The 20,044-nt window shown below is 38.9% G+C and overlaps 1 protein-coding gene across 2 annotated transcripts; it reads left to right on the forward strand.

Annotated features, from left to right (window-relative positions):
- Window positions 1-1,813: 1,813 nt before the first annotated feature.
- On the forward strand, window positions 1,814-18,843 carry YY1 (YY1 transcription factor). 2 transcript variants are annotated; one of them, XM_026698494.2, is made up of 5 exons: window positions 1,814-3,068; window positions 13,038-13,188; window positions 14,403-14,463; window positions 15,148-15,306; window positions 17,656-18,843. In XM_026698494.2, exons 1-5 carry the CDS (start codon window positions 2,351-2,353, stop codon window positions 17,836-17,838), a joined length of 1,272 nt encoding a protein of 423 aa, XP_026554279.1. In that variant the 5' UTR covers window positions 1,814-2,350; the 3' UTR covers window positions 17,839-18,843. The 2 variants fall into 2 exon arrangements, with proteins under 2 accessions (XP_026554279.1, XP_026554278.1); XM_026698493.2 differs by having other exon boundaries at window positions 1,934-3,068; window positions 13,026-13,188.
- Window positions 18,844-20,044: the final 1,201 nt, after the last annotated feature.

The raw sequence follows: 20,044 nt of genomic DNA on the forward strand, positions 1-20,044 counted from the left end.
TTCACTCTGTTCTCCTTAATGCATTCCACTATTTACCAATATTTTATCCAAGCAAGAGGTGGTAAGAACTGGAATTTAAGCTTTATTGTTCTCACCTTTGTCTTATTATGTATTTTGATTATTGAGTTGGAAATTTGAGCTAAGAATTAGAATTACATGATATTACTGTTTATAACATACTCTGGAAGAAGATTGCAATTGCAATAACATATATTTCTATTTCAAAATTATGGAAGATAACTAAAAAGTTAGAATCTTCCTGAAGTCAAACTCAGCTCCTGGGGGACTTTGCCCATTCAGTTTGCTTTCTTGCTAATATAAGGAATTATTTGCCATTGCCTTCTTCTGATATTTTTTTTAAATTTACATTCTAGCTTGCAGTTGTGGAATCACTGTGGGTGAGTTGTTCAACTATATAAATTTAATAAGTAAACATTTCCTAGTGATTTGCCATCCTATTCATAAACAGGTATGATCCTTTGCTTTCACTTAAGATCTCTTTAAGTCTTAACATATATTCATATTCATCCGCTTACCTTAATATTTGCAGGAAAGATTCACAGATTTCAAACAAAAAATTGACACATACATTGCACTGAGTTTTTATTGGAAATTAAACGCACACAGTAAAATGGGCCAAATTAATTTGTTATATTTTTTAAAATCTCATCTTTCTTATTTTATAAGTAACTCAAGTCAGTCAACATTCAGATTACTATTCCTATTTTCCCCCACAACAACAATCTTGCCAAGTGAATTGGGCTGAGTGAGTGTGACTGGGCCAAAGTTATCCAGCTGACTTTCATTCCCAAGGCAGGACTAAAACTCAAGTCTCCCGGTGTCTAGCCAAATGCCTTAACCACTAGGCCAAATTGTTTCTATTAAGGTTTCAACAACAACAAAAAGTAAAAGTGAAGAAAGGAGTTCTTGCTGTAAACATTTAATGAGTTGCACTCAGCGAGATGGGGTGCTCGCTGCATTAACCACCCAGGTTGCAACATTAATTGCACTATACCCAAAAGAGAAAATGACATTCTGTATGAAAAGCTTACAAGAGGCATGGCCCTACCAGACGGCAACACATCGAGTAACAGAGTGGGAACCCCGTCAGCTCAGAGGAAAACGAAGAGCCCGAATAAACAGCAAAATAGGGAGCTTAAGGAAACCCTGCGTCGGTTCTCCGGGTGGTCGGAGGAGGGACGGGCTGCGGGACATCAATCCCCCTCCACTTTTTTTTTTTTCACGGAAAAAGAAACCTCTCTTCGCGCCACGTGTAAATCGTCGTTAACTGAGCTGCAGTCCATTAAGGAACCGCGGTTGTTCAGTACACACAACACAAGGAGCCACAAACTAAGCCTCTGTAGAGTGTTGCGCAAACCCATTTGTTTGGGATCATCAAAAGTGAGATTCAACAGGACCGCTACAACTTCGGCAGAAATAAAAAATAATCTGGACGAACCAAATATAAGTTCGGGACAGAAAACGGACAGGGGCTATACTGCATTTTTCTCTCGCGCCTACGTAAAACAACAACCTGGAAGCTGAAGGCGAGTCAACTTTCACTCTTTTAAAGTTCCCAGGTAGGTCGAGGCGACCCGTCTTGTTCCCCCGAGTAAAGCAACCAACCCAGCCACAAAAGCTCTCAGGACCCGAAGAGAAAACAAAAAACGTTCCCGAACCTCCCAATGCAAAAGGCAGCGGAAGAGACCGCCACCCGCCAAAGCCGACAGGAACTTTCTCTCACGGCTCGTTTACAGGAGTGGGCGTGACCACAGGAGCAACGGCTCTCTCTCACACTCTTTCTTTCTCCCTCCCTTCTCTCTCTAAGAAGCCAACGATAAGCTAAATGGAATCGGCAGGGCAGGACTGATCTGTTCAACCTCATGGTGATAGGTCGCGCTCAGGAAGAAAAGGGGCGGTCCCGAAGTAACCGGCCCGTTTGCCAGTTGGTGAAGCCGGAGTGTTTGCTCGAGGAGAGTTGTCCTTAAATCGAGCCGAGGGTTGCGATTGGCCCAGGGCTACGAGGGGGCGTGTCTCGGCGGCTACCGCGGCCTCCGCGGGTGTGGATGGCGGGTGAGGAAGAACCAGGGTGTCTGCATCTCTCGGCGAGTCTCGCGAGGCGGCGCAAGCGGGATTTGGAGGTGGCTGAGGCTGCTGCCTGCTTGCCTCCCTCCCACCCTCCTAACGAAGAACTGGTGGTGTTTGTGTGGAAGGGGGAGGAGGCGACGGCGGAAGAGAAGGAAGGGAAGCCAGAGAAGCCTGAGTCCCACCTACGTCGGGCAGAGGAGCGGACCCGAGGGCCTGTGCTAGGCTTAGGCCCGCCGCCGCCGCCACTGGCGGCTCAGCCACCATGGCCTCAGGAGATACCCTGTATATTGCCACAGACGGCTCGGAAATGCCCGCCGAGATCGTGGAACTGCACGAGATCGAGGTCGAGACCATCCCAGTGGAGACTATTGAGACCACTGTGGTGGGCGGCGAGGAGGACGAGGACGACGACGAGGACGATGAGTGTTGCGAGGACTGCGGCCCTCATCACCCGCCCCACCGCCGTCACCACCACCACCACCACCACCATCACCACCACCCGCCCATGATCGCCTTGCAGCCGCTGGTCACCGACGGCGACCCGAGTGGCGGCGGAGTTGGGGCCGGCGGGGGCCAGCTCCACCTGCACCACCACCCGCACCATCAGGAGGTGATCCTAGTGCAGACTCGCGAGGAGGTGGTAGGAGGCGACGATTCGGACGGTTTGCGGGCCGATGACGGCTTCGAGGACCAGATTCTCATTCCAGTGCCGGCTCCGGCCGGCGAGGATGAGTACATCGAGCAAACTCTGGTCACCGTCGCGGCCGCGGGCAGTAAAGGCGGCTCGGGCGGAGGTTCCTCCTCTGGCGGTGGCCGGGTGAAGAAAGGCGGCGGGAGCGGCAAGAAGAGCAGTAAGAAGAGTTATTTGACGGGAGGCGGCGGCGGAGCCGAAGGGGGCGGCGGCGCCAGGAAATGGGAACAGAAGCAGGTGCAGATCAAGACCCTGGAGGGGGAGTTTTCGGTCACCATGTGGGCCTCGGGTAAGTAGAGCGGCTGGGACGGGTCCGGCACGTTGCGGCGGGGACTGGGGAAGGTTTGGGGAGCCCCGGACGGTGTCCGGCAGGCTTCTTTGCCCCGTTTTGTTTTGAAGGGAGGCCATGTTTGGATGTGTGTGATGGGCGCCGCCATGTTCATCTCGCCAGGGCAAGTATGGCGGCTTCCCCCGAAAAGATGGCGGGGTCTGCGCTGCTCCTGCCTGATTGCCCGGCTCCCTCCGGCGGGGGGGAAAAGGGAAAGAAAGATGGCGGCAGCCCCGCCAAGATGGCCGCTGGGACAGGCAGAGAGGGGGAGGGGATACGGCGCGCGCGCCCTCCCTCCCTCACTGACTGATTCCTGGACTAGGCCGCAATGGCGTAGTTTCTGCAGTAGGAGGGAGGAGAAGGAGGGAGGTTGGGGGCGGGGCGGGCGGGGGCGCGCGCGCGGCAACCTCGGCAGCCCGTTCTTTCGCCTTTCCCGCTCTGTTTCTTTCTCGTTCGCCGTCGCTTTAGAACGCGCAGCCTTCGTCTCTGGCGGTTGCTTTTTCTTCTCTTCTGTCCTCACAACTGAGTCGGATTTGATTTTATTTAACCTCTGCTGCTTCTCGACATCTCTTGGCGCCCCCTTAAGTTTTTATCCTGGCGGGCTTCACAATATATATAGTTCCTTCTAAGTATTCTCAACAGGCGGTCTTCTTCTTTCAAGTCTTCCTTTGGATGCCCCTTCTAAATGTTCTTGTTCCTATCCCATCAGCAGTCATGCCTTCGCGGCGGTTTGCTTCGCACATCCCTCCTCATTTCCTTTTCCTCCTGGCATCTTCCTTTTCTCTTTTCCCTCCCACTTTCCCTTCCTCAAACCTTTGGACAGCAACTCTGTCTCTGGTCAGAATGAGAAGTAAAGTAAGGGGACGAAGTCCATTGCACTCGGTAGGGTAGGTTATACTTTTAAAGCTCTCAGCACTCGTAGTGTTAGAACAGTGCCTGGTTTCACTGCATTCTGTTTGAACTCTTCATAAGAAATAAAGTTTTTCTGTACTATTTACATGACATGTACTTTGTCTTTAAATAACTAGGGGCTCGAAAATATCCTAAAATAGTGATTTTGGTTATTTTTAATATGTGTTAAATACTGTCCACCTTGGGAGAAAAGAGACAAATCCTCTACCTCTAGATATCGGTTTTAGGTCTTTGACTTGAGAACTATTAATTGGTACATGTTTTTCACACATGACACAGCAAGAATATAGAATTTAATCATTCCAGTTCTAGATTACCACAACACCCCCCCCTCCCCACATTAAAAGCTCTTTTGGACAGCTTTAGAAGGAATTGCCATCATATAATCAGATGAATATAGTTGCTGCATGACAGTTGTGGAGACCCTGCAGGTTTTTAGAACTTAGATGATTTTCTGTAAAAATGCTTTTTAAGGGAATAAAATTAAGGTTAATTTAAAAAATTAGTTTTATTGCAATTCTCAGCAGTGTATAAAAGGCATTGAATTTTCATACACTTAGCAGATACACAAAACAAGCAGCTTATTTAGTGCAGGAAATCTATTTTCTGAGCATATTGTGCCTGTTGGGTTGATTAGAACATCTTATGATGTTTTAATAATTTTTTTAAGATCAGTATTTGAAAGTCAACATTTTGTTTCAGAGACAATATATAGTTTGAAAAGTCAAAATGTAATGATTGATGTGTTGATATAATCCTAGAATAAAATAATGTAATAGTAAAAATTTCCTTTTTGAAATTCATGTCTTTCTGGAGAGGCCTATGTCATTACTAAATTCTACAAAGTAAATTCACTTTATGCTTTAGTTTTGGGTTGCTTAGAAGCCAGTAATAGTTTCATCTAACACTAAATGAAATTGCTTACTTTTGAAAGCAAAAACTGATAATTCACAAGATATACTTGCCAATGAAAATATATCATCTGTTTTGTTTGCTTAGTTTTATTTATGTGTATGGCTACCCATTTCAGCAAGTGACACTGGGTAGCAAATAATCTTTAATTAAAAACTTAAGTACAAAAAATAAAACACATAGCAGCCAAGGAAGATACTACTGTATTTGTTGGTTGTTAGCACAGCCATGAGATAGGACCCTTTTTACCAGGGGTGCCAAACTTGATTTCACTGAGGGCCACATCAGGGTTGTGTTTGACCACAGGGTGAATGGGTGGGCATGGCCAACTTGACATCACTTGTGTTGGGGAGGCTGTGGTGGCCTAAGCGCTCTGCCAGCAAAAACAGGCTCCCAAGCTCCATTTTCAATCATGACGGCCTCCTGCAGCCCTCTGCCAGTAAAAACAGCTTGGGATGGAGGCCGCATGTGCGGCCCTCCAAAGCTCAGTTTTTGCTGGCAGAGGCACTGCTGGTCCTTTGCTGTTTCCAGGGAAGCCCCATGGGCTGGATCTAAGCACCCCACAGGCTGGATCCGGCCCATGAGCCTTGAGTTTGGCATCCCTGCTTTACACCTTCAGTGCCCCAGGCTGTGGCACAGAACCAGGTCTTTAATGCTTTGCAAAAAAGGTCAGGGTCAGGGTCATTCTAATCTCTGGAGGGACAACGTTCCATAAGGTGAAGGGTCTACAGTAGAGAAAGCACATCTCCTGGGCCCTACCACCTAACAATGGGATCTGGATCCTGCCCAAGTGGATGGTTAGAAACAACTAGGAAAAGATGGACCTTCAGGTCATGCACTTTAAGCCATGAAGGGCTTTTAGGTGACAAGCAGCACCCTGAATTGCACTCAGAAACACACTGGCAACCAATGTAGTACACGCTGTTTTATATGCTTAATAATTGATACCGTCTACTACTACTTGTGCAGTTGCATTCTGCACCTATTGAAGCTTCCAAATACTTTTCAAGGGGAATCCCTTATAGAGTGCATGGTAGTAATCCATATGGCAGGTGAAGAGGTTATGACAGCGAACAGGGCCTTCCAATCCAGAAAATAACCAGAGGTTTTGCTGAATAAGCATAAATAGAATTGTAAATTTATATTTTATTGCTTTTTAATTGAGAACAAGAACAAAACAATGGTAACAGTAATGGAGATACTATGTAAACATTGTCAAAAGGAAAGAAAAGTGCTCTAAGAATAGTGAAAAAAATACAATAAAATAATTCTATAACAATAAAGTTATTCTATATACTTGACTAATCCTACTGTTCAAATACATTATACATTTCTTATATATTTATGTGACCATTTTTAACCTACTGTATAGATGAATCCCATATTTTATTATACTTGTCTATACAAAGTCTATGTCCATAAGCAATCCACTCATAAGTGGAAAATACAATCAGATTTTAAATTAAACAGATCCATATATTTGTCTTTCCAATGCTTTCAGTGTTTTAGCCATAGTAAATTCACAAGGGATTACTTTATGTTCTCCTGTTGTTAAATTTTATAGATTACTATATAGTTCAGGCATCGTGAGCCTTTTAGACTTTAGGGACCACCAAACTCATAATTTTAAATCCCGCGGACCACTAGTGTGAATTTTAACTGACGGTGGCTTGCTGACATTGGTGTCTGCAGAGACCCTGGGAAAATCCCAAAAAAGTCTGCAGGAAAATTCCCCAGCCCATTTTCTAACCAATCGAGCGTTCTTTATTTGGGATCACAGGATACCGTCTGCAGCTCCATTCTCCGGGGAGAGAGACTTTTGGCTTCATGCAAGGAAAGCAGCAGAAGTCTTTCTTCCTCTTCCCCAAACTCTGCCAGAAATTAGTCTTTGCCGGCGCAGCCTCTTGGAGCAGGATGCCTTGCAGGATCCCAAAGACTCATTTCTGGTGGAGTTTGGGGGAGAGAAAGAAAGACTTTTGCTGCTTTCCTTGCGTGCAGCCAAAAGCAGAAGCAGCGGAAAGAAACAGCCCAGTGGCCAGGCCAGGCACGTGGGGGAGTGGGACAAGTTCCCCCACTCCGCTCTTTCCCCCTCCCCTTACTACCTTGTGTTGTTCACAATGCAAGCGTTGCAAACCTTGTGTTCCCGCGGGCCATGTGGGCAGTGCAGCCTTGTGTTCCCACGCAGCCTGGATTAATTGCTTTGGGGGTGACATTTCCCTGCAGGCCACCAAAATTTTCTCATGGACCACGAACCACTGGTTGGCAACCACTGATATAGTTCATATAAGAATTTTATCCTTTGAAAATATTAGCTTTTGTTACAGTTATATTCATATAATCCACTGCTTTCTCCCCAAAACATGTTAAGTATAGGACATGGGTGTCAAACTCACGGTGTCACATTTCCATATGTGACATTTCATGATGTTTTTTCCATTCGCAGGACTGTGCATGGCCTGTGCGTGATGCATCTGGCCTTGATATAGGACGTTGCAGGAAAAAAGTTTTAAAGTATTATACTTAATACATCTCCAGCAAAGTGCTGTTTTTACACAGAGGCCTCTTTTACACAGAGAATAAATTCTGATTATCTTTTTTGTTCTTTTAGTTATAATTTTAAATCCATTTAAGTCTTAACTATAGAATTTAAGACATATTCCTGTGGTCTAAATAATATAGGAACCTCTAGTTCTTTATTCATTTATTGACCTCTGTGTATCAAATTGATTTATTGATAACAAATATTTATAAAACCAATAGGTTTTTTTTAGTTTTAAAGGATTTAGATCCATTGGAAGAAAGTGTAAATGGTATAATAATTTATTATTAATTTAATTGCTGTATTGTTACATTTTCAAATAATTACATTGAGTGATTTCATAGAATTCTGTTAATATTCTGAATATTCAGTTAATATTCGGAATATATAATCATTTGCAAAATGTATGCCATCTGCCACAGATTTTGTTATACCTCTTAAACAGGTTCAAGCAACTTTACTCGATCTTCCAAATGTTAAGTACAGTTCTCATAGCTATTAGTCAGCATAGCTAATTTGTCTGGAGAATACTTGCAGAAGTCTGGTATATAGAATTATAAAACTAGATATCATGTAGAAAATTGAATTAAAAGCAAGTACAATCTGTTATTTTTACTCTGAATTTCTGAAATTCTTCAAGTCAGTAATTTGTTTAATTCTATACCTTGCTTATTAAACTATTTGCAAATACTCATTTCACAGTTACCAAATTCTGATATCAATTAGTTGTTTGATCTGTTTCTCTAAACTGCTGCTTTTTGTAATTATATGTTACAGACAGTTAGGTTAGCAGTATTCTGATTGAATGATTCATGCTTTTATAATGGTGGTATTAAAATAATTGTTATTTTAACGCCACCATTATATCAGTTCATGTTACCAGTTCAGGAACATTGGAATAAATTTTTACTAGTACATGAAGACTTATTTTTGATGTACCAAAACATTATATTACCTGACTATTGAATATACAGGAATCTTGCTCTGTATTGTCTATTTAGCCAAGTTTTCATCTTAATATTGTGACCTAGTTAGGAGTTTTCATGCTCTTATTTTAAGATTACCAAGATCAGAATAGGAACACTATATAGCTGTTAGAATTGGGGCAGATTGCTCTGGTTCAACCCTTGATGTTCTGGGCATTCCAAAATTTGCTTGTTTTGTATGTACAGTAATACTAAGTTATGATTTTAAAATGATCATTTGTTGAATATGCTGAAATGACACGTAGTCCTCACTAAACAACCACAATTGGGGTTGGCAACTCCATTGCTAGGTGACATTAAGTGGAAGATGGTTGCACACACCTGTGATGCAAGTTCTTCCATGGCCATTTAGTGAATCACCCACAGTCATTAAATGTAATGTCATGCAACCACAGCTTGTGATTTCTGCTGGCTTCCTGACTGACTGCTTGTTGGAAACTAGCTTTGAAGGTTGCAAATAGTGATCATGTAATAGAGCAAGGGTCTTCAAACTTGGCAAGTTTAAGACTTATGGACTTCAACTCCCAGAATTCCTGAGCTAACATGATTCAAGGAGGAATTCTGGGGATTGAAGTCCACAAGTCTTAAAGCTGTCAAGTTTGAAGACCCCTGTGATAGACGGATGCTGCAATCATCATAGGTTCAAGGACTATTCATAAAACTATTTTTTTCAATGCTAGTTGTAAATTTGAATGGCCATTAAATAGGACAGGCATTAACTGAGGACTGGCTGTTTCAGATGAAATCACAATTGTCATAGACCAGCATAGCTAATATATATGTCTATGTATGTGTCACACTATGTACATATAAACATGTTAGGCTTGGTATTATATATTACATTATATTATAATCTTCCCATTGTGTAGAGATTCATAAGTAGAGATCAGCTCTGAACCTGAAGATTGAGGATAGCTGCACAGATATTTGAGCTTGTTTGGTATTTTGTTGGATTTTGCTAGAATATATTAACTACTCTGCAGTAAATATTGCAGCTTTTGGATACCCAAATAGTCAAATCGGCTATAATATATGAACCTGTCAGATGCCATAACTATTTTCTGACTTTCCATACATATATTTCATAGACTCCAGGCATTATAATTTGGATGCCAGTAGATTATAATATTGTTGGTAACTAGTTAGACTTCCTGTACCATTTGCATTTATGTTACCTTACACAAGGTCATGGCACTGAAGGTCCTACAACCAAATTTCTTCACTCCAATCATGCATGTAGAACAATACATAGACAATTAAATGGAAATAAAAGTTACTTGAAAACTGCATGAAAAAGAGTGGCTAGCAATGTAGTCGTCATTTGCTCAGAGGTATGAAGAAGGCCATGAATTCAATCTTAGATTCTGTATTCTTTCATCATTATATTAATAACATTAATGGAAAAGAAGGAAATATTGGTAGAAGTATAGATGACAATAAAATAGGTGTGATAGTTTTATGTATTCAGTTATTATGTATTTGAAACATTTTTAATGAAGGGCTTAATTATTTTTTAACTATTATGCTTCATACTTTTAGAAAGTATTCAGAAAATCTAAACAAATTCAGAAAAAGATAATGAGGATTATTGGGGAACTGAATTTTAAGTCCTTGAAGAGATACTTGAAGTAGCTGAAAAGGTTTAGTTTTGTGAAAAGACTGAGAATATGGGAATATGATACCACTCTTCACATATCTCTGAGGATATCATACAGAGGAAGGCCTGGACTTGTTCTTTTATCATTACAGAGTGTAGAACATGAAATAATAGATTTAAGTTACGAGAAGGCAGATAGATTTAAAAAATTTAAAAAATCCTCCTAAAAGCAAGAATAGTTGAGCAGTTAGCCAGGGGATTGGCTTCCATTTATTGGATATATTCTAACAGAAGTGTGATAGCCATCTGCCAAAAATTATTTCATTTGAATTCCTGTACTTGGTATGGTTGGACAAAGCACAACACAAAGGAAATTTATACCACCATCTGCCTATTTGAATTTTACTTCACAACTTCAGCTTCCACATGGCATAAAGTTAAACTTAACATCTTTCTTCCAATTTAAATATGTATTTACTTGCTGTAGATTCTCTATTTCTATCTCTACCTCTATTCCTCTCCCTATCTTCTCATCACAGTGCAGGAATAATTCTTGACCAGTGACTTTGATATGTCCTATAAAACCAAAATGTGGTGTCAAAAATGATTAATTCCTGCAGCTCTGCTTCAGACTCCAGTTTTCTTTGACAATGCCCACACTTTCAAGCTCCAATTAAAAAGTGCATAGATGTAGGGTTATTGAGATTGGTCGAAGCTTTAGTATGCATTCTCCAAGTCTGAGAACTATTGATAAAAGAAAGTTGGCTTATGTTTTCTTTTTGTGGGCAAAGCTCAAATCTACATAGAGGATGCAATCTCTGGCAATGATTGTCAATGACTTGACACATAGGCCTCATTTCTCAAGGATTGTGAACTATGATTTTTCCCAGGGAGAAACTGATTATCTCCCCTGGGTTGAGAACAAGGGAAAGGATGGGTGTGCATGGTAGGGATCCCTGAGGACTCTGAGGAGTACAGCTGGAGGAGGGATGACTATATATCTTGATGGCACTGAGAGCTAGGACTATAGTTCCTCAGAGGACTTAGCCTTCCCTCTTTGGACAAGATGAGAAGACCTCTGGCCTTGGGCATCAGAAGGGTTGGATTGGGTAATGTTTCAGCTTTCATGAGACTGGGTAGGTCATATTATGGTGGAAATGGTCATCAGAAGGTACAGTGACAAATGGAAAATGACCCAGGCTCAGGAAACATGAACCCACAGGTCATCCTCGGCTTAACATTGCTAAGCAATTCAGTTGTTAAGCAAAGTATGTTGTGCTCCAGTTACTCTTGTTTCTTGATGGGAAAGCTCTATTCATGGTTAGTTATTTCCCAGTAATTTTCTGTGTGAACTGTTGTAACACATTCTACATACGGCTACCCTTGAAGTGTATCTGGAAGCTTCAGGTGGCAGAGAATCAGTGATGCAAGTAGTTGTGTATGCTCCTAGAATGGCCCATGTTGCACCTCTGCTCTGCAAGCTGTATTGGTTGCCAGTTTCTGGATCTGATTTAAGGTGGATTTAAAACACTAGTAGTAGGCAAGGTTATTTGAGAGACTGCCTCTTCCCGATACATCTATCCATCCCATTAGATCCAGCAGAAGAGATATGTTGTGGGTCCCATCTGACAGGAGCCAGGTGATGCGCCTTCTCTACTGTGGCATCCGCCCTGTGGAATATCATCCCCTCCCCAGGTGAGATTGGCCCTTTCTCTGCCATCCTTCCAGAAATCCCCCAAAATGTGGCTGTCAACAAGCCTGAGTCTTAAAGGAATAGTGATCTGCTGATGTGGCTTCACTGTTCATAATATCCAATGCTCTCAGCCTTTTTAATAATAACTTCAATGTTTTTAATTGTTATATTTTAATATTGTTATGATTTTATGATACACTGCCCAGAATCACATTCTATCAGGTGGGCAGCCATGTAAATATAATTTGTAAATATTTCATAAGAACTATTCTGACACATTCGCATTAGTATGGGTTCTGTATCTCAAGTAATTGGGTTATAAATTTGCCTAGAAAGCAGATTTGAACTAGGGACAAAGTTTAGTCTCTTCATCCATATGGAAATAAAAGAAATGGTTTATTTGCACATTCATAATAGAGGGGAAATGGCTGTTTAAAATTAGTGACCTAAGTGAGTGTATCCTGACTAATTCAAAACCAAGGGGAATAATGAAATCATAATGGCAGAAAACAAAGCTGGAAATGAAAGTCATAATATATTCTTTGTTGGGTTCTACACTGTGTTCCATTAAAATCTTTATCCATCCATCCAACTGCAAACTGTTTTTCTTCTTGAACTATGAAAGGCATAGGATTGTATTAAATTTATTGGTGGAATTATTATTTAAATATGTTTATTAGAAAAAATAAACAATAAATTTGCAGTATTGATAGCTAAAATAAAAGGAAGAGAAATTACCAGAGAAATTTTGCTCAAATATATTTGGAAAAGTTGCTGCAATGGATATTAAGTTGGCCTAATTATAGTAAGTACGTATGTGTTGTTTTATTCATATCTTGCCAGACTGGGGGTTTTCTTGTTAATTACATAGCAAGTATTTAGACATTTTTCAAGTTAAGAGGGAAAATGCTTTATAAATGTATGATTGAATTAAGATAAATAGAGATTATAATATACAGATTATTGTGCTATCTTACAAAAGCTTTTCTGCAAAAGATGTCTCGCTTTAGTTACAGTGCATATGGAAGAATTATGTGTCAAATGTTATGTGTAATAATTCATAATGCATGTTTTTAAGAAAATTAGTTTTTAAAAATGAATAAATAATATACTTATATATGATTAATTATACTTATTAAGTGTAAATTCTGCATTTTTATCTAAAAAATAACTGAATTTGTTTCTTAATACAAACTTTGTCTAAGAAACATTTTTCACGTTATCAATGTCGTCCTTCGTGGATGTTAAATCAAAATTCAGTTTTCTCTAATCATTGCAGATGACAAAAAAGACATTGACCATGAGACTGTGGTGGAAGAACAGATCATTGGCGAGAACTCCCCTCCTGACTACTCTGAATACATGACGGGAAAGAAGCTACCACCTGGAGGAATACCTGGGATTGACCTTTCTGATCCTAAACAATTGGCTGAATTTGCAAGGTTGGTATTATAAAACTCCTAGATTTTATTCTTTTTCACAAATGATTATTCCTATTCCTGGCTATATGATTTTTCTGTTCTCAATTAAAATAACTGAATTGGATAAATGCAGATATATAATTTCAATACAGGGATAATCACCTTAATATTCACAGAAGGTTCAGAATAGTTCAAGGATGTTAAAAATTAATATTTGCTGGCTGGATTTTGAAAGAGTAGCTGACACTACTTGCCTTTCAAAAATAAATTGAAACCATATCTACTTTCAAAAATAATGATGTTTTATAGATTGTAGCCCAAGAATGAGCTGGTTGGTACAAATTAGTATGTATACTTCAGCCCTCTGTGTCATGGTGCTGTTTTCTGGCTCTTATTTTCTCCTGAATTTATCAGTTCACAATCCTGAGATTTACTATGAGCTCTATATTTGGTAGAAATCTTGTTGGCTAGATATAGTCTGTATTAACTAGTGGCTAAAGAGACTAATCATGCCATTCCCAAATCCCTTTCTCTAAAAACATCCACTGGTCAGAACTCAAATATATTGAATCTATACTAAAAAATATTGTCATTTCGTTTGTGGGGAAAACTACAGTGGACTGTTTGGGCTTGTTCACATTATTGAAGAAAATGTATATTTTTATACAATTCCAGTCTCATTGGGATCCACCTGGAGAGTTTGCTGGCAATAATTTCACAGCATAATTTTACAGTATCGCAACTTGGGTTTAAATCCCTTCTAGCTGCCCCAGTCTCTAGATTACACTTCTGGTTAGGAGACAATTTGTTGTTGGTCTTTGAAAGGTCTCAAATTCTCAGGCTTTTAATTATTTCCAATAATATATCTGATATTAATGTCCACCAAGAGATGTTGGTGGTTAATATTAAAACAAGCTCAACAAATTAGAAACTGCTGCCTAGTTTTTCAATCACTTGCTAAGTAATCCTTTCTGCAGTTAATTCTATGTCGGTCCTACTGTCCTCAAATCATATATTGTTCCTCTGTGTATACTTCTGAGTTTTAAGTGAACCAAACTTGGCAGCTTTTTCTTCTTTAATAGAATCTGAATTGTAAATTGTTAAATTCATTAATTAAAGCAGTTAAAAGCAGTTCATCAAGAAGCAATAGCATTATAGTATAGTAATTTATAACAAGGGTACTTCTATATTAACTTGTCTGCTATTCAACAATCAATGCTTTTTTTTCTTGTAAGAATGAAGCCAAGAAAAATCAAAGAAGATGATGCACCAAGAACGATAGCATGTCCTCATAAAGTGAGTGAAGCCATTTTGAGCAATTTATTTCAGTAAGAACCCTTTTAATATAGGAGTTTCATAAATGTTTTGCGGTGTGGTTTAAATTTATCTTATGGCATGTTACAGTCATGATGAACCTATGACATGTCAAAGGTGGACACAGTGTTTTGGGTGACATGCCCTGACACCTGGCTACCATGTTCAAAAGTATGCTCCATTCTTTCCACACCCCTCCCCCAATTGTGTTTGTCTTACTTGCATTTCATTTTTGTGTTATTTAATGTTTCTTTGTATAATACATAGCACCATACATGATTTGACTGTATTTTTTAAAATAAATGAATATTTAAAGAATTGTTTCTCTTTGGGGGGCACTGACACATTATCAGACTTATGTAAGGCATTTTCTAAATTTTTGAAATGCCTAACCCAAAAGGTTCACCATCACTGTTGTAGTATATAAAAAATTCTAATTCCTATCTTCAAGAAAGAAGAGATTTTTCCTAACAATCTCCCTTCATACAGCATTAAGTCCAATAGGCAGCAATGGCCGTGCTTGGGCTTTGCAGTATACCAAAATCAAACCATATTTTGGTTCTGTATAATTGTAAGTCTGGTCAGTATATATAGATTAAGATGATGATAATTCTGATATTTGGGCCTGCCTTAACAATTAAAAAGTTTACTTGTGTTGTTTTGAAGGGCTGCACAAAGATGTTCAGGGATAATTCGGCCATGAGAAAGCATCTACACACTCATGGGCCTCGGGTACACGTCTGTGCAGAATGTGGAAAGGCCTTTGTTGAGAGCTCAAAGCTAAAGAGGCATCAATTAGTTCATACTGGAGAAAAACCCTTTCAGGTAACTATTTCAACTATTGTAGATGACACAATCATGACATTGTAATGAGAATCTAGTTAGTTTCTATTTGGTTTATATTCTGAATTTGCTTTATTTCTGAAGCTAGATAATTTTGGGGATAGATAAAATCATTGAAGTACTGGAAGGAATTTGTTCAGAAACTAAATTGGGTATTTAGAAGATAATTGGAGAAATATTTAAAGTATATTGTAGTCAGTATGTCTGGCACATGACCATTTCTCCTATTAAAGTATGCTTTTTTAAAAAAGTAACATTTAAATACAAAGAAGCTACTTGAACATTTACTTTTGTACATAGATGATCACTGTATGATTATAGTAAGATGTTAAAATGCTTGTGATAATCTTCATTGGTAATTTAAGTTAGTATTTTGCTTTGTATGGTTTAAAATATATCAAATTCCAGTTAATGTTTTCTAAATAATATCTTCTTCCCCTACTTAAATAAGGGCTACCACCCATGTAGTGAGAGATAGTAGATAGGCTGATTGTGTGTGTGTGTGTGTTTCATAGATTTTCACGGTACTCCAAGATCTGTGTGTATATATATATGTGTGTCTGTGTGTGTTAAGTTTCCGCTGGTACTTGTATGGTATTCAGCTTTGTTCGGGTATTTTCCCACGTCATTGTAGTTGTGCTTTTAAAGTTGTAGCAACGTTTCAGCAGAATCTCATCTGCCATCATCAGGCTTCTGTATAGTGTTCATCTGTGAGTCAGGCTTTTACAGTGGTTTCAGTTTTAAATTTGGGGCTAGCCTACTGCTGTGCCAAAATGGTTTTTTTTTTCTTCATCCTGATTGGTTTGGAGTCTTGGTCTGTGTTTATTGGTCTTGGAGTTTGCTGTGTTCTGCTTGATTGGTGTTTCTAATATCTTCTGTCTGTTTTGTGGCTTTTTTTGTCTTGATTGGCTGGCAACATTGTGTTTCCTGTAGTGGAGGCCTTTAGTGGACAGACCTATGGAACAGATCTATGGAACAGCTGTCCTGCCCTACATAAGAGGTACTACAGACAAAATCAGTAAGATACTACACAGGTATCACATCAAGACTGCCTTCAAAACAGACAGAAAAATAGCAGCCATCCTAAGAAACCCCAAAGATAAAATTGACCTGGAAAACCAAGGCATATATGAAGTCCCCTGTGCATCATGCCCGACCACATACATTGGACAGACCAATAGAAGAATAAGTACCTGCCTGGATGAACACAAAAATGCAGTCAAAAAGCTGGAACACACTTCCTCACTAGTCCAACACATGAAAGCAACAGGTCATAGCATCGACTTCAATGGCACCAAAACCCTAACCACTATAGAAAACCCCAGCCACAGAATTATCAGAGAAGCCATAGAGATTGAAAAAAGACTTGAAAGCATGAATAGAAGAGATGATTCCACCAGATTCTCAATTATTTGGAAGCCTGCACTCACAAACAAATCTCCACACAAGCCAGGCAAACACCTGGGCACAAACAGATCCCCCCTGATACTTCCAGCTCAAACACACCCCAACCAAGCACCCAGATGAAACCTAGCTTCCTATCAGCCAATCAAGACAAAAAAAGCCACAAAACAGACAGAAGATATTAGAAACACCAATCAAGCAGAACATAGCAAACTCCAAGACCAATAAACACAGACCAAGACTCCCAACCAATCAGAATGAAGAAAAAAAAAACCATTCTGGCACAGCAGTAGGCTAGCCCCAAATTTAAAACTGAAACTGCTGTGAAAGTCTGACTCACAGACGAAAACAATACAGAAGCCTGATGATGGCAGATGAGATTCTGCCAAAACGTTGCTACAACTTTAAAAGCACAACTATAATGACGTGGGAAAATACCTGAAGAAAGCTGAATACTCTGTGTGTGTATGTGTGTGTGTGTGTGTGTGTATATATATATATTATAGTATTGCCTACATTAGGTTGCAAAAAGAAGTAAATTCTCAATACTTTCTGACTATTTTGACAAATAGAAGTATAAATAGACCATCTTCAGAATCTTTTAAAACATCGGACTGTAGAAAAGTCTTGTACACGTGTTCTGATTTAAATGAACTGATTTAAATGAAATATATCTATCTTGGAAGTGAATTCTACAAAGTAGTACCATCTCAGAGAACATCTTGTAATCTCTCAGCAAAGAGGATATAGTTATATAATTCTTTACTGTTCAACAGCACTTGTGAACATTTCCAATTTCATGGAACTCACTTATTAATAACCTGATTTGGAACTGTACGGAATAGAATCTTTATTTCATGTAAATCTAATATTGCAAATGAAGATCTGTAGACAAGTTGCTAATTTTTTGTGTTTTCTTTTCACCAGTGCACATTTGAAGGCTGTGGCAAACGCTTTTCACTGGACTTCAATTTACGCACACATGTGCGAATTCATACTGGAGATAGGCCCTATGTGTGCCCTTTTGATGGCTGTAATAAGAAGTTTGCTCAGTCAACTAATCTGAAATCTCATATCTTAACACATGCTAAGGCCAAAAACAACCAGTGAAACTGCAAGAACAAAGCTCTTGAACTCAAAACATCTTTTACCTTACAGGAGAATGGTTGAAAATAAATAAGCTTCCCCCTTTGTATATTGTTTCTAGGAAAGAATTTTAAAAAACACACAAAAAATGAACCTTACATGCCAAGGGACTTGTTTTTGATAAAGTAGCAAAATAAACTTTAAGGCAGCATTGCTCCAATGCTCCATTTTGCTCTGTAATTTGGTTTCAAGAGCATGGTGTTTTTGTAAAGTGTGATCCTACCTGGAAGAGACAGACAATTCATGGACTTGCATCAAAGAGTTCTTTCTACAAACAGTGCTAAAATTGGACTTTTCACATTGTTATAAATATGATGCTCACCTGTTGCTTACAATTTTTTAATTTTGTATTTTCAAAGTGTGCATATTGTACACTTTTTGGGGATATGCTTAGTAATGCTATGTGTGATTTTTTTCTGGAGGTTGATAACTTTGCTTGCAGTAGATTTTCTTTAAAAGAATGGGCAGTTACATGCATACTTCAAAAGTATTTTCCTGTAAAGATTAAAAAAAGTTATATAGGTTTTGTTTGCTATCATAAATTTTTTTTTGGTTGTATTCTTTGATGTTAACACATTTTGTATAATTGTATCGTATAGCTGTAATGAAATCATGTAGTAACAAATATTAGATGTGATTTAATAGTGTTAATCAACTTAAACCCATTTTAGTCTCTTTTTTTGGGAAAAATACTGCCAGATGCTGATGTTCTGTGTACTTTCTCTTTGCCTGTTCAGTTAAGGAAAGTGGTGCTCGGTTGTAGAATGTATTGTACAGGCACTGACCTTTTAACAACACCTGATATGTACATCCCGTGTAATAGAGTGGGCAACAATAAAACAGTGGTCCTGAAGAATATGGCAGAAAATTATCTGTAAGCACAGCCTATTTTCTTCTGTTGTCCAAAACAAATTATAGTTCTTTAACCTCCCAGAAATTAGAAGATAAATAAAACTCAAGTTACCTTTACTTGTTTTTGCATTCAATTAGATTTTTTTATTTAAAAAAATGTTAGTGTGCTTGTCTTCTGCGTAGCATTCCATTAAATGAGTATGGAGTTCTGGTTTATCCAGATAATAATGGGTTTTCCTGAAGTAAAATTTCAAGTTTTATTGGATTCCTTCCAGGATTATGTAAGCAAACATTTGCTGTGGGATTTCCCATTCCTTTTAGTCTACTTTCCACCTCTCAGATAATGCTCCACAGGGTCTCCACCTTCAAAAACAGATCTTGCAAGAGAAAAAACAGATCATTCTTTCTTAGCAGATATTGTGGAATATACCCATATTCCCTGCAATCAGTGAATGGTGGGACAGGGTAATTCATGGAATGCTGTTACTTCAAGGTAAGATGATATCAGTTGAATCAATTGTATGATGTGATGCACTGGGCTTGTGAATTCTAACATAATATCAATGTAAATGAGAGATCTCAGATGAAAGCTTAGCATTAGAATATTTTGGATTGAATTACAGTAAAATAGCTTTTCTATGCAGGGCATGTCTTTTGTTAAAAAACACCAAATTTATAAGCCAACTGAGCTTCTGGGTTAAGGAAATACATTCTTCACATTAAAAAAACTTGTTTTGGATAATTTTCATTGTCTTCCTTTTGTCCACAATTCTGGCACCATTACTGCTTTTTTAGTGGAAAGGATATGGTCTTCAAATGGACATCTCTTCAAATTAATGCTGTTACACAATTGGATCAAGTCAAATGGTTGTACTGATCTTGCACAAACAAGAATAGAGGTGAAGTATGTCTAAACTAAGACATGATCAATTATGGGTTCAGTCTAAAATGCCAAAGTTGTGTCCAGTGCAAACAAAAAACCCTAATTTTAGAGCTTGCATTTCCTGTATGGCAGGGATCCCCAACCCCCAAGCCGTAGCCCACTAGTGGATCTTGAACCATTTGGAACCAGACCATGGAACTGATGGGAGGTTGTAGAACTCTGCTGGATGTTATAATTAAATGTTAATTTTATTGAAAAATGGATTCTGAATATAATAGATTGTTCTTAAGGAAGATTAGGAAGTAGAAAGTAACTATTTTATGTTTTGGTATAATTCTGTAGTAATTCTCAAACAGATCTATTTTATATCTAGACTTTTTTTATACAGGATTTTGAGAATTTCCTAAATTTCCAAAGATGAGGATAATTTTGGAA

Source organism: Pseudonaja textilis, chromosome 1 (assembly GCF_049901715.1).
Source record: "Pseudonaja textilis isolate UNSWEBS1 chromosome 1, rPseTex1.2, whole genome shotgun sequence".
Lineage (NCBI taxonomy): Eukaryota > Metazoa > Chordata > Lepidosauria > Squamata > Elapidae > Pseudonaja > Pseudonaja textilis.